The sequence below is a fragment of the Lytechinus variegatus genome, chromosome 3 (assembly GCF_018143015.1).
Source record: "Lytechinus variegatus isolate NC3 chromosome 3, Lvar_3.0, whole genome shotgun sequence".
Taxonomy (NCBI): Eukaryota; Metazoa; Echinodermata; class Echinoidea; order Temnopleuroida; family Toxopneustidae; genus Lytechinus; species Lytechinus variegatus.
Window position 1 is genome coordinate 62629709 of NC_054742.1, and position 14925 is coordinate 62644633.

The following is a 14925-nucleotide window of genomic DNA, read 5'->3' on the forward strand; positions in this document are numbered from 1 at the left end:
TAGGGAAAAGTCTAGGTTTAGGCCCGGGGATCAGGTAGAGACTAGATAAAGTTTAAAACGCACACACACTCAAATAATGAAAGTAGGCCTATACATTACTCACAACAAAAGTAACAAATGTAACATTTCTTTTGAATGAATCATATTTTATTGATCAATAATGGAATGCTATCATAACATTATACGCTCAGTGACATGTTCTTACCGAACACGATATATTGATACATGGTTTCTTAAAATTGATACAAAGTAACAGACATAACAATGTATTGATAAGATTTAAATACAAAGATATTTTTATTTCAAAAGTTGCCGACTGGGTTGTTTTACGAAACAAAAATAAATAAAAAGCGAAATAAGAGTACTAAATCCAGCAGAAAAATCCGACAAATTACACAACACCAAAAAATTAGGTACTTTTTATTCATTATCTCAAGTTGAAATAAACATTAATGACAAAGTAATCAAATCAAATCAAATCAAAATAATACAAAATGGCATGACGCTGAGTATGTATAATGAAAATCTTAAAGAAATATTTTGATGGAATGAGTAAGTTATGAAAAAGAACATGTAAAATAGATGACTGCTAATTAATAGAATACGGTCAATATTGATGAGGCTAACGTGAAAGGGTTAAATTAAGACTGACAATCGCCGTCGGCTAACTACTAAAGCAAATAAAAACAGAGGAAAACAAACACCAAGTGAATCATCTTGGAATATGAAGATCGTTACTATGGCAATCGTCTGCTTCTTCCTGACATTGTCCTTGAGTAGTGATAAATATCTTACACATGTCGATTGAGAATAATGTAATAAAACGTTTTAATAAAAATACGGAATTGATAATTCATTCTGGATAGCCTGACATTTTTGTAATCATCTGTAACTATAAATAGATATAAAAAACTGATTTGAATATGAATCTGATAGTCTTCACGCCCGAGCTCACATTCCTAATAATGACTGTATTATTGCACCTCCTTGGTTTGTAAGGAGCTGCCGAATCGAAATACATATTGATCACGAACGTGATTGGAGTGAATTCGAACTCTACATGCGGGGAATGATAATGAACATCATAATCACAACTAAACAAATTTTGCTTCCGTATTTTCCCACTGCACTACCATCAAGATTTGCCATAATTATTTTTAAATGGTTTTACGCAATTATCAAGTGATATTCGATGCTTTGATTGGAAATGTAAAACAAGATTGTTTTTCCAAAAATCCCCTCGCAAAACAAAGAGATGGAACATTAATGACTTACCTTCTGAGATAATGTTGTCGGCAGAAATCGTCGTTGGCGCCAAGTTTCACTTTGATTTTAGGTGTAAGGTGACGAAAAGTGCGGGTAAAAACGAGCACGGCACACGTACGTTACTCAGATTAAATCAGAGATCATAAAATGACTATCTGGCTCCGATGGACATTAGAAACAAGTGATATATCCGAAATAAACTAACATTTGAACAATCCAAATTATTTTGTAGGGCCTATTTGATCGGTGAACGCAGTCAATAGGCCTATGCAAAACATACCTTTTTTTCAATCCCAAAGTGTTTACAAACCCACTAAATCCAGGTGCAGTGCAAATATGGCATCACAAAAGCTTGTCCTCAAGGAAACAAAGTGGAAGCGCACATTAATTGGCCCGTGGTCCTAAAATAGCGCAACAAAAAAGGGGGTTGTTGATTACAGATATTGCTCCTTGTATGTGCACAAGCAGCGTTTAACTGTCATCCAGGGCTTCATTTTCATAATGATATGCGAGCGGGTATACCATCTATATGCGACGCGCACGTACGGTGATTGTTGTACGCCGTGGCGAGATCGCAAAAGTGTTGCGTGTTAGGATCTTGTAGAGGCAGGCATCCATTCTGTTCGGGGGAGATTTTGCCGCCTGTTTGCGCGGCCAAAAAGCTAAAAGGATGCCCATGCACAATGGAAGGCAGTGGTTATATGCATCGGGGTAATGACATTGCCTTTCCTTGGTTTGAGTTTGGGTGAGCGGGAGGATATTTCCCTCTCGTCCCTAATGACTGCTTTGATGTGAATTTTGATCATGTATATATTCTGTAACGTCCGCATCAGGTAGTGGTGACGGATGTCTGCATTATAGCCCGTGTCACATCAGAGTCGCATGTCGTCTGGTTTATCAATCATTTCATCATTATTTTTTAATATAGCCTTTACTTTTTGGAACGCTTTAAAAAATGCATCCAATTTACTTCTTCTTGTTATCTCGGAAATGATTGCCGATATTTGTTTTAAAGTAATCATACGGCGATATAAACAAATTAAAGATGCAATATTAATAATTAAAAATAAACAAAGGTAAGTAAATAAGCTACATTGGTAGGGATATGGAAAGGGCCGAAAGGAAATACATCGACCATGTTAATCACCAATGCCTTCCTGGACTTCTCCGATACTTTCGACCAATCAATCATGATATCATATTGTACAAGCTTAATAACAATGATAATTGGAGTTATATAGCGCTTTTTCCAGAGGATATACAAAACGCTGTATAAATTATAATGTAATTATTATGGAATCAACGGATATAGCCTTGGAGTGGTTCAGGAACTACCACAGAGGCAGGCGGCAGTATGATTCCATAGCAAATGTCAATTCTCCTACCAAACTATTTCGTGTGGAGCCCCTAAAGGCTCAATCTTGGATCCGCTTCTCTTGTTTGGTTTACTTTAATGATTTCTATAAATCTCCAAATACTTTATCATTTATCATATTTGTCGATGATTCAAATATATTCTTTTCGCATAAGGACCCTAAATATTCAATACACATTCAACAGAGAATTAAGACAAGTCTCGGAATAGATCAAAGCCAATAAATTATCGCTTAATCTCCCAAAAAACTAATTATATATACTCTCCAGCAATATCATACATGAACTCCTAGGTAACATTATTTATTATAATTTTAATATTCAAAGAGTATTAAATACGAATTGTCTAGGGGTAACTATCGACTACAGACTCTCGTGGAAAGAACATATAGATAATACATGTAAAATAATTTCACGGAATAATGGAATTATACATACGGTTAATTTCTACTTCTCGAGTTGTATTTTACTCAGTTTATACTCTACGCTGATCTTTCCGCATTTGAACCATCTGCATGGGGGTTTTGTGCTGATTTTCATTTGAATAGACTTTTACTTAATACCCCAGAAAAAGCATTACGCGTTATTTTGTCATTCTCATTATCGAGCACACACGAGTGTTCTTTTTTAAACTCTTAATATATCTTGCCTTTACCATTATAATCTGGGATCATTTATGTATGAACTTAATATAAATGAACTATCAGATGTATTTTATCTATGTTATAAAACAAATTTCAATATGTATCACTACTCTAGAAGATCCACTGGACTTTTCCATTTACCTAGAACAAGGACATCATTTACAAACTTTTCATATCTTCTGGCATCAAACAATGGACCACACTTTCACAAGCTTTACGAAATAAACCAACAATTCATAGTTTCAATAGAGCATCAAATAAAAAATCTGATTAATAATTATAACACTCCTATTAATTTAGTCTACATAGGATATTTTGAGGAAATTCTATTCTTCCATATTCTTTTCCATCCCCACCACCCTCCATCTCCCTCCCTTTATTTTCCCGTCTCTGGCTCTTTTTATTCTATCTATCTGAGCATCTTTGTTTTGTTCTTGTTGTTCTTTTGTTTTCTTTTACTCGTTTTGTCCTATCCTGTCCTATTTCTGTTATATTTTTCCGTCCTTGTACTATTTTTTGTTGATTTGTTTTTGTAATATTTTGTTTCGTGTGTCCTTTTTCACTTTATTGAAATATCTTGAGTGCTGCGGTGGGATTTGAACCCCGGACCTCGTGGTTCAAAGTCCGGAGACATATCCACTGAGGCACAACACCTCTACGAATTTAGCGTAGTTTTGTTGGGATTTTTGTATATAAATAAAGCGTGAAATTTCATTTCATTTAATAGTTCGCTTTTGAAATGAAATAAATCAACAAAATCAAAATATATTTGAGAGAGTAGAGATGACTATTGGCTTATCAAGAGGAAGACCAACAAACAATTAAAAAGAAAGAGAATACTCATAAAAGTAGAGGAATAAAATTGGAATAGTATTGTAAAAAATAAGAAAAGAACGAGTTAAAATTGAGAGATATATAGATTGCTAGATAGATAGACATACTGGTAGACAGACAGATATAGATAAACAAGAACAAAGATAGGTAGGTAAGTAGGATAGAGAACAAAAGAAGGAAAATGAAAGAAACAATATATTTGTAGATTTTGCACCCTCGTTCATATCGTTTGAAAATATTTCAGGGTGTTTTTTCTTTAGCCTAATTGGCAAAACTTTTTATCTAAATGTCACCTACCAAATAATGGATATTATATAAAATATTCGAAATCAATTAAGTCCTTTCATTTTACCCCTTGATAATTATTTCTCTTCTCCCCTTTTCTCTATCTCTTTCTCAATCTTTTCAATTTCCTCACTCCGTCTGTCCTTTTACTGTCTATTTTTCCCTCCCCTTCCCTCACTAACTTCCTCTCATAACTCTCAACTATCCATCCTAATATATCTTTAATTAATTTGTAATTTAGAGCAAAGAGCAAATAAAGTTACACTTTTTTATGCATTACACAAAAGCATAACCATTATTTTATTGAAATTACCACAAGGTATTAATCTAATTTGGTACAAAAAGGAGTACAATGATATATCTTTATTTGTAAATATCCATAAATCATTATTCACGACATACTTACGTTAAATCAGATCTAAAACCAATAAATATAAAACAAAGCTTTTACTAATCACTCAATACAATTATGTCCTGTTTAATCAGATGATCTCGGATACTCAATATCGTGAAAAGAAGTGCAAGAAATTTTCATGCTGAAAGACCCCCCCTGAAAAAAAGAGGAAAACAGAATAAAGGTATATCTGCATAAGAAAAAACTGCTGTTTTTAATCAAATAAATGCAGATAGCATATCACTAAAAATAAAACAGTACAAAAATATATTGAGCACCTATACAAGAACTAAGCTGTGTGTAATTGATAATTAGTCAACATTAAATATATCATAAATACATGTCTTACAGTCCACCAATAGCATTGGAAGCACTACTAAATATATATATACTTTATGCCCAATTCTGCGACTAAGTTCCCAATGTCCGAAAATTAATGTAAACATCTTTTTCACCTTGATTCTCTAAGCATACTTTGAAATCTATTGTGAGAACATCGAAACTAGAGGTTTTAAAATATCTTGCATGTACATTATGCATCTACTCTGAATGAAATTGACCACTAGCATGGAATGCATAAGATATACATATTTGGAAATAACAGAAACAAAGAAATTCACATCCCCTTTAATGAACATACAAAACAGATGGTTCATTTTTGCTAATTCAACAGCCAATAAATTGTTGCCGATTTCAACAGCATAAACTGTTAGCAATTTAACAAACAAAAATGGGTGCCCATTCAATCAATGCTTAATTGGTGCCAATTTACCATCAATCAACTGTTGCCAATTTAGTAAATTAAAAAACTATCCTTCACCAATTTCCACTATCCCTTCAGACCGTTTAAAAACATTACAATCACATAGAATGGGGTACAATATTGAAACGAAGAATAAACTTATACTGTATTAATATAAAGAAAACTTAAGCAATGACAGTGTTTCAAGTCTAAGCAGTAATTAGTGATTTATTAGCAACTAGAGTCTGTCAATGTACAATCAAACATCTAACATCATTATAGTGTAAAATCCAGTGTTTGATATGATATTGGATCTAATAATGACAAACTGATCCAATAAAAATGCATTTCATTTATTTGCTTTTTATATAATTATATATGTAACATATATGAATCATAAAAATATCTCATGCCATCTAATTTAATTAGATCTCTCATATATATACTACTTCTTATTAAACATAATTTGGGATCATGGTTGTGTATAAATATGTATATATGTTACTAGGAGTATGCAAATCCCCTTTAGGCACACAGACATATTATTTGAGCAGTTCTGTTCATGGCCATTAAAAAAAAGGTTTTGATTAAGAAATGTTAGACTAACAACATTCCTCTTAACCAAACACACTTCAAGGTTTCAAAAGATTTCTAGAGCAGCCGGTAACTTGAAATTAATCAGAGAAGTTTGTGAAACGATATGCAGGTTGATGTAAAAACTATGCCATGATTAAAATGTGGGAACTTGTCTGTCACTTGGCAACTTGATCGATGAGCAAAAAGTCTTAAATGCATGTTTCTGATCCTCTTCTTGTCTCCTAACTAATCCATAGTTCCTTTGAATAATGTCTGTATGCGGCTTGAAGGTCACAGGGTGGACAGTCAAAGCTTCTCGTAATTAGCATTGATTTATTACTGAAGAAGAACAAGGACATTGGAACACTTCTTGGGTCCTTTTAATGGTTGTAGACCATCTTGACAAATTCTGTAGTAAGAATAAAGGAATTAAGAATTATTAAAGAATGTCTTTAGCTTTGGTACAGGATCAATAATGCAAAATCATACTGGACTATCATCTAATATTCCTATCAATAATTTGTATTAATTTATGTCAATTTTTATTTGTCTGAATGGAAATTAAAATAAAGTCTTGAGGTCTTGAATGTACAAACACAAAATACTATACAAGCACAATTTCCTTGCTTTTGATTTGTCAAGTTTGAATTTGATGGAAACTCTCTCAAAGTGATTCGAAAGGGTAAACTGCATCAAAGAACAGATGTTTGAGGCAAGATACGAAATCACAAAAATTTTATATAACCTTGACACACATGTTGCATGATATGCTGAAACGAATATATGAGACTGCATGGTCTGCTTGACTGTTTAAGCCGATATTTTTCACCATCATCAAAAAATTGTCTTCTCTAGTTGTTTCTGACATGCCCCAGTATTGGTTTGTCATATGCTATGTGTGTAATAATAATAATAATCTGCTTTTATATAGCGCTTAATCCATCGGAACAACATGTCTAAGCACTTTACAGGTACCGTATATTATTACCCCAGTCGTCTGATTCAATCAGTCATTCCCGCACACAATGTGTGCACATCCTCCACTCCCTGGGAGTATAATTCCAGTCAGTCGCCTGTGAGGCGCACACAGTACTGGACAAGCTACAATGACTTTCACATCCTACCAGGTACCCATTTAGCACCTGGGTTGAGAGTGGCAAAGTGTGGATTAACGCCTTGCCAAAGGACGCCAGACCGCGGTGGGATTTGAACACACGACCCTCTGTTTACAAAGCGAGTGTCAGAACCACTACACCACGGCTCCTCCTGTGTGTATGCTTTGCTGAGTATTTGGTCTCAAATCAAAGATGAAATTTCACTTGTATATACTATCCGTGTCAAATCTATAATCAAAACTTTAATGATTGTGATATTTAACTCTAACACCATCCTCCTTTTTTTTTGGGACAAATTTTTGTTTTTACCATGAACCAAGCCATTTTTACTTCAGCTATTGAAACTGATTTCAATCATGACAAAGACTTGCCAAAAGGCTACTTACTGTAATAAATATGCCCATAAATTAAATTACTCACCTTCATAGTTAACACAACCGTTAGCATCCTCGCTGATAGAGACCAAACTATCCACTTCCTCATCGGTCATCTTTTCACCTGGTATTTCAAAGATTGAAGAAATTAATGACGAGCTATATCAGTCAGTACAATCCTTTAAAAACAAACTAAATTCTATTTAAGCTTTCTCTAATACATGTATCCGCTTGAAATATTGTAAGCACTTTGGAAAGTATTTGTCTTCGTCATATTATACAGTAAAGCCCTTTGGGCATGACACTACAAAAGGGCATAATATTTGTTTTTTTTTTATAGCTGACATCAGTTTATTGACCCCTAAATGACCTTTAACATTCACCAAGTGACCTAAAATTACACTGATACATTAGCTGATACTCGTTGACCATGGTATGACAATTTTATGAAATAGGGATTCAGTTTTGAAATTAACTTCAAAATTTGAAATTTAACTGGGGGTGTTAGAAAAAAAGCTGTTCGTAAGTTAAGAGTGACTTATGGGTCAAGGCCACCCCAGAAAAATGTTAATTTCAATCAATAGAGAAAAACAAGGATAATGCTGAAAATTTTTATCAAAATTGGATGTAAAATAAGAAAGTTTTGCTTATTTTTCACAAAACAATTATACGCACAACTCAGTGACATGCAAATGAGAGAGTCGATGATGTCCCTCACTCACTATTTCTTGTTTTTTTATTGTTTGAATTATACGATATTTCAATTTTTACAGATTTGACAATAAGGACCAACTTGACTGAACCATTCAGTATTAAACAATGCTAATGCCACATATTCAGGGAGGAATAAAACTTTGTTTCATCAGAGAACAGGGAGAAAATTGGAATATTGGAATGTAACAACAATTAATTTCTCCCTGAACATGTGTAGCTAGCATTGTTTAATACTACATGTATATGGTTCAGTCAAGTTGGTCCTTATTGTCAAATCTGTAAAAAATGAAAAATTGTACAATTCAAACAATAAATTACAAAAGAAAAAGTGAGTGATGGGCATCATCGACTGGCTCATTTGCATGTCACTGACTTGTGCACATCACTGTATTGTGAAAAATACGTGAAACTTTAAAATTCCATAAATTTCTTAATTTACATCCGATTTTGATGAAATTTTCAGCATTATACTAGTTTGATTTTTCTCTATTTATTCAAATCAACATTTTTCTTGGGTGGACTTAAACCTTTTTAAGTCGTTCTTAACTTGCGAACGGCTTTATGAAACCCCCACCTGATGACGTCTACCTACCCAGACTGGTGAGGACATGTCGAAGTTCGGCTGAGTTAACAAGGCCATTGCCGTCCTTGTCAAACACTTTGAGACCTTCAATAAATTCATCTTGGGTACCCTGTTCTCTCTTCTTATTGGTTGCTGTCATGATTGGTGTGAACTCTTCAAATGTTATCCTGTGTCCTGATCATGGTGAAGACATGGATGGAAGGATAAAGGTGGAGACATTATACTTTCAATGTATATGGGTTGTGTAATACCACGAAAATATTAGGTAGCTACCACCATTATCGCCATCAACATCAGCATTATCCTCATTATACTCCTCATCATTCCCATTATCATCACCATAACCAAAACCACCATCATAACCAAAACCACCATCATTATATGAGGAGTATAATGAGGATAATCATCGTCTTCAATGATAATCATCATCTTCAAAATCATCATTACCACCACCATCATAATCATCACCATATGCATCATCAATCATCATTACCATCACCATCACTGTCACCATCATCACCATCACCACCACCACCATCATCACCTCCCCCTCCATTATCGCTACCACTTCCATCACCATCATCATTATCACCATAATCACCTTTTTCTTCATCACCACCACCACCATCATCATCACTACCACTAATAGATGGAAAAAACATACAAGAAAAAAAATAAATGAACAGATGAATAGATCAGACAAAATAAAGTAAACAAATATGAATGATAAACAAATAAAAAAAAGGGCTGCACAGACAATCCATATCAACAATGGGTAAGGATCAGAACTTACCAGAAGAGATTTCTTGGAGAAGTTTTCTCACTTCTGCCTGTGTTGGATTGGCTCCGTTGGCTCGCATAACATCTCCAAGTTGTTCTGGATCAATCTTTCCATCCCCCCTCTTGTCGAAGAGGTTAAAGCATTCCTGCATTTCTGTTTCAAGAAAAGATACAAATACAATTACAATTTTTGTGTAAGGGGTATAATATGTTTGTAATAATTAACAGTCACACTGAATCAATTATATTTCTCCCTACGTGATTTTGATTGGTTTTGGTTTGTAAAATGTATATCGAACCAAGGCAAGACACAAAAGACAAGACAATGGATTCCCTATTTAATGCCCCTCTCATTAGCCTTGGATTTATCATGTTGATTATCATTATTTAATTTTTTGCTCTATTTTTCTAGAATGAACTGTCATAGCAATGTGCAATAAATGCATGTAATGGACATTTCCTAAAAATACTGAAATTTAAGGCCTGAAAAACAATTGAAATAAAATTTTAAAACATTACTCAAATATTTTACATGTACATACATACACACACACACACACACAAGATCAGACTCTGACCAAATGTATAAGCCCTACAAGTGAAATTCAATTTATTTCAGTTCATGTGCAATTGTGCATGTATTTTTAATATTATAAATTTGTTTTTCTTAAATTCATTTGCTCTTAAATGAACTACATACACCTTCATCAATAACTTATTTGCATCAATCACAGCTGCTGGACACTGGATACTTTATTAGCATAAGCATCTTCATGAATTTTATTTCAAAACAATCAAATTATGCTTGAAGTTCATTTGATCTAATTCACAGATAATTGTTGACAAAGCACCTGGGATCATCGTGAATAAAGAACAGTGGCACCAGTACATGGACTCGATAGTTCAATGCAGATAAACCATCCACAGAAATGGAGTCTGATTTGTGTAATTTTGATCGGCCGTTCCACACAAATAAACAAAATACATGTAGTGTTTCATAATTCCCTTCTCAATTTGTGTGTTTCGATAACACGCCACCAATGTTCATAATCACACAGTGGCTATGTACTTCTCCTGGAGTGTGGACAATTATTCCTACATCAGATGGCACATACAGTGAGCATTGGACTAAATGATTCATTCAAAAACTCAACTAAGCATGGGAAGAACAATGAGTAATCAATGTAACTAAATGTACAAGTGATATCCAAGGAAAAATGTAGTGTTTTAACAAGGTTTGAAATCACTTTAAACAAGAAACACAGTGATAAATGCATGGTGTTGACTGTTGAGTACACTGATGTCGAACAATTTCTCAGGATTAACATAGTGTTCAGAGTAATGACACAATAGGGCCACTGGTCACTTGCGCACATGTATTACAAAATCACAAGTTATGTAAGGCAGCAAGTTTATGGACAAAAAAAATCATTTACTCAATCATCATTTACATGTAAAACTTCAGATATTTTGCAAACTTCGTCAGTCTTGTCTTTATCTATTACATGTAATAGATGAATATTCTCATTTTGTAAATGCATTTTAATTTTCATCAAAGTCCCTTTCCAGGCTTTTTCAAAAAAGTTCACTCATAGTTATCATTCCCTTCTTTCAGGACCCAGACTGTAATGTCAGATATGTTGTGTTAAGGTGTTGTGATTCCAAAGGTTTGTTGATTGTAAAACTGAGTGATTTTTCTGCTTTTCAGATTATCAATTCAATCTTTTTTTACTTTGCAGAAGAAAATGGCACTGGCAATTATTCAGTGCTCAAATGGATGAAAATCTTCAACTCTTCACTTTTTTTTTTCTTCATTCCTTTTTTGTTTTACATTGTCTGCCAGCATTTGAATAACACAGTGAACCAATTACATGAACACAGCTGCTGATTTCTACATAATATTGATTTTTTTCACCCACAGAGTGTTGATACTCTACTTGAGTGAAAAACATGGTACTATTATTTTTGGTGCAAATGCTGGTTTAAACTATGTATAAACATACATGTGTATTCAAAACCAATCCCAAATAGTTTCTAAGGAAGTCATTATAAACACAAAATTACTATAAGTCAAGTCTGCATTTAATCAACCTTCCATGAGTAAAATAATCAACTGAATCAAAGCAATAAAAGGGATGTACTCTACTGGAAGCAGAAGTACATGTTTTATTAAACTCGAAAGTCAAGTTTCTCCGTCGTCAAACAGATGACAGTGGTCCGGAGATAAAGACTGTTAATTTTTATTCAATGCAGTATGAGCACTTCCTTTATATGAGTCAAGTAAGGGATCATGACACAGGCAATCCAAGTACTACATGTAGCAATACCAGCAATACTTCAATATCCAATGACATGGACCTTTTACTCTATTCCATGTACTTAACTTCCTCATCACAAAAGGTACATGAACATAATATCGATCTGTAATTTTCTTTTTTGTTTGCTATCTGATTATAGAATGAGAATTAAGATGTAAATTCAGTCTGCTAATCAAATGGGAGTCTTGTGTTCATTTTGTAATCATTGCTTTTATTTTTGATGTAGTGGAAGCCCGATCAAAAAAGAATGTAATGAAATGAAAAAATTGTTAGCTGCAACAACTATTCTTTTACCTTTCAAGGGGTATTTCAGGCTGAAAAGATTATATCTACATGAATATAGTAAAATTCACCAAGCAAAATGCTGAACATAAAATCTGATGTATAAAAATTATTGAATTTTAAAAGTTTAGCAATATTTTGTGAAGACAATTGTATGTCATCATGAATATTTATTATTTTTGGTAGGTGGGCTGATGATGTCATATCCCCCACTTTCCTTTTTCTTACACTGTATGTTATTTATTACATGTACATGTAAGTGAAGTCATAATTATTTCATATGTTCAAACTTCTACCTATGGTATGTCTTTGTTACAATAAATAATACTATCAATAATATTTTCTATAATAATTAATAATTGTAACTATTATTTACATGTTTTATGATTATCATGTCTAACACTTAAAATTCATAATCAGATGTGAAAAAACTACTTTTTACATTGAATTATGTAATTTCACAAGACAGCACTGTACTAGAAATACATGTACATGTAAATGAAAGAGCCAATGTGGTCAGACACTTTATTGACATTTTTAATACATGTAGGCCTACATGTATTCGATTGGATTGGGAAAGCTTTTGTTTGTTACAGTACAATAATCATAGATTCACATTTTCAAGAATGAGCCAAACCAATTTTTACATTATAGAATACAATTATAATTCATATTATTCAATATTTTTTAACTCGTAACAAAATCTAAAATTAGTGGGTTTGGTATGATTGGTTTCTTTTGTCAATAGCCTGTGCTGTTTAATTTTTTTTTATAATTATAATCAAAAGCTTGAAAATAACATAACTTTCTTGTCTGACATCTTATTTTGAATAATGCATGCTTAAAAATTTGACATTTTCCTTGAGATTTCAAACCAACTTGCTTGCAAATGTACATGTACTTGCCTTCTAGTCAAATAAGATTATCTTTATACACACCACAGACATCTTGACACACACAAAAAGGCCAACATACAGGTACATGAATGATGAACACATATCCCCAACATCCATTTCCTCCCCCCCCCCCCCACTTTCTCTTGATAAATATTTTAGATTTTATTTTCATTGATAACTCAGGCAGACTACACCTTGTTCATTGAATGAGTGGCAGACTACCAGAAATAAATGAATGTAATAAAGTATGAAGGAATGAAAAAAGCAACAAACAGAACTAATTTCAAAATGACACTGTACTGTCTGTACATACTCCACTAGACCTGCCAAATTATAGTATGACAATGCACCCAGAGATGCCAAGTTCAAAAAAATGTTATGCGTGAGATTTTCATGACTCGACGTCTCTGTGCGCGCGCGGCCAGTACTTCCACTCGTACGTTGCGAAAAGGCGCGCGCGCATGAGAAATGGGCTTCAAAACCTTGTTCAAAACCATGCGATGCACGCACGCGAAAAAAATCGTATCAAGTACATAGAGTTAAATAAACCTGCGCTGACTGCACTCTCGATTCGTCTCGCGTGCCGGGCTATGACGCGAAGGTGGTCGGCCAGTCGTATAATCTGGCGAATAATGCTACTTTTTCTCTTTTTTTTTCTGTCGGGTCCCGATGCGTGAGAAAAATGGGTGCCATGCGTGAGATCGTGAGACGGACCCTGAATGCTTGAGTCTCACGCACAATGCGTGAGACTTGGTAGCTCTGATACACCAGTCGGCCGTCGGTGGACTGTACTTCATCAGAAGAATTACACAATATTGGCTGAAGAAAATCTTCTTACCGGTAATACACTCCTTAAATTGTCACTGAGATATGAACTTAGTTAGATCATATCTTTATCAGGCCCACGTCCCTGGCCACCCAGGCCCAGGGATTTCAATTTTTTTTTATTGAACTTTATATTTCACACACACATAAATCATAATGTTAACAAATTATAAATCCTCCGCCTAAACAAAAATACAACCGAAGAAACAAATGTGCGAGCACAGAGTTATAATTCTACAGAATCAATTCATAGTGCAGATTCTTTTAAGTTTCATTTCAGGCCCTCCCATGCCAACAACATCAACAGCAAGCAGTTTTCCGCATGCAATCCACACACTGTCTGAGCTGTGCTACATGTAGCTGACCCAGCCCATTGCTTGCGGCCTTGTTGTTGTCATCGGCTTGGAATGTACGGTATACCGTACAGGAACTCAGGGACTGAACGAAAGGAAGAAAATCACTTACCGGACAGTGTTTCGTCGGAGACAGACTGTAAAATGAAAAGAAGAAAAATAAGAAACAGTCAGATTAATATTGAAAACTGGCAAGTTAACATTTCATGACAAGTCAAAATACTTTAAAATTCATGTTTTTTCTCACCATTATGACGGTGGAGAGCTGTAATTGTAGACGAAAATCAAGCACACGCCCTTTATCTGTGTAGGATATTTGCAAGATCACAATTTGCATACGTATATTATTACCACAAAAAACATACTGTAGTACCGGTACGTGCAAAGGTAAACCGTACGGTACCACCTGGCATGCGCTAAAACTATTGTGGCTGCGAGAGTAGGAAAATCAAATAAAAAGAATGAAGTATGAAAACATTAATTATTTGCAACGATAAAAGCATCAATACATTTTTATGAACTTAAACAAAACAATAGAATGGAGGTAGCAACTCAGGAAACACAGCTTGT

At 34.1% G+C, this 14925-nt stretch overlaps 1 protein-coding gene across 1 annotated transcript; it reads right to left on the reverse strand.

The window, feature by feature from the left end:
• Nucleotides 1–5359: 5359 nt before the first annotated feature.
• LOC121411605 (myosin-2 essential light chain-like) lies at nucleotides 5360–14707 on the reverse strand. Its single transcript, XM_041604407.1, has 6 exons — nucleotides 14603–14707; nucleotides 14468–14492; nucleotides 9695–9835; nucleotides 8911–9075; nucleotides 7651–7728; nucleotides 5360–6524 (listed from the first exon to the last, which is right to left on the reverse strand). The coding sequence occupies exons 1-6, from the start codon at nucleotides 14690–14692 to the stop codon at nucleotides 6496–6498; spliced, it is 528 nt and encodes a 175-aa protein (XP_041460341.1). The 5' UTR covers nucleotides 14693–14707; the 3' UTR covers nucleotides 5360–6495.
• Nucleotides 14708–14925: the final 218 nt, after the last annotated feature.

Coding starts and splice junctions, on each gene's coding strand:
- LOC121411605 (XM_041604407.1), bottom strand. CDS start 14,692: ATGCAAATTGTGATCTTGCAAATATCCTACACAGATAAAGGGCGTGTG. Junction 9,836..14,467: donor CTCCGACGAAACACTGTCCG/GTAAGTGATTTT, acceptor TTCTTGAAACAG/AAATGCAGGAATGCTTTAAC. Junction 9,076..9,694: donor TCTCCAAGAAATCTCTTCTG/GTAAGTTCTGAT, acceptor CACCATGATCAG/GACACAGGATAACATTTGAA.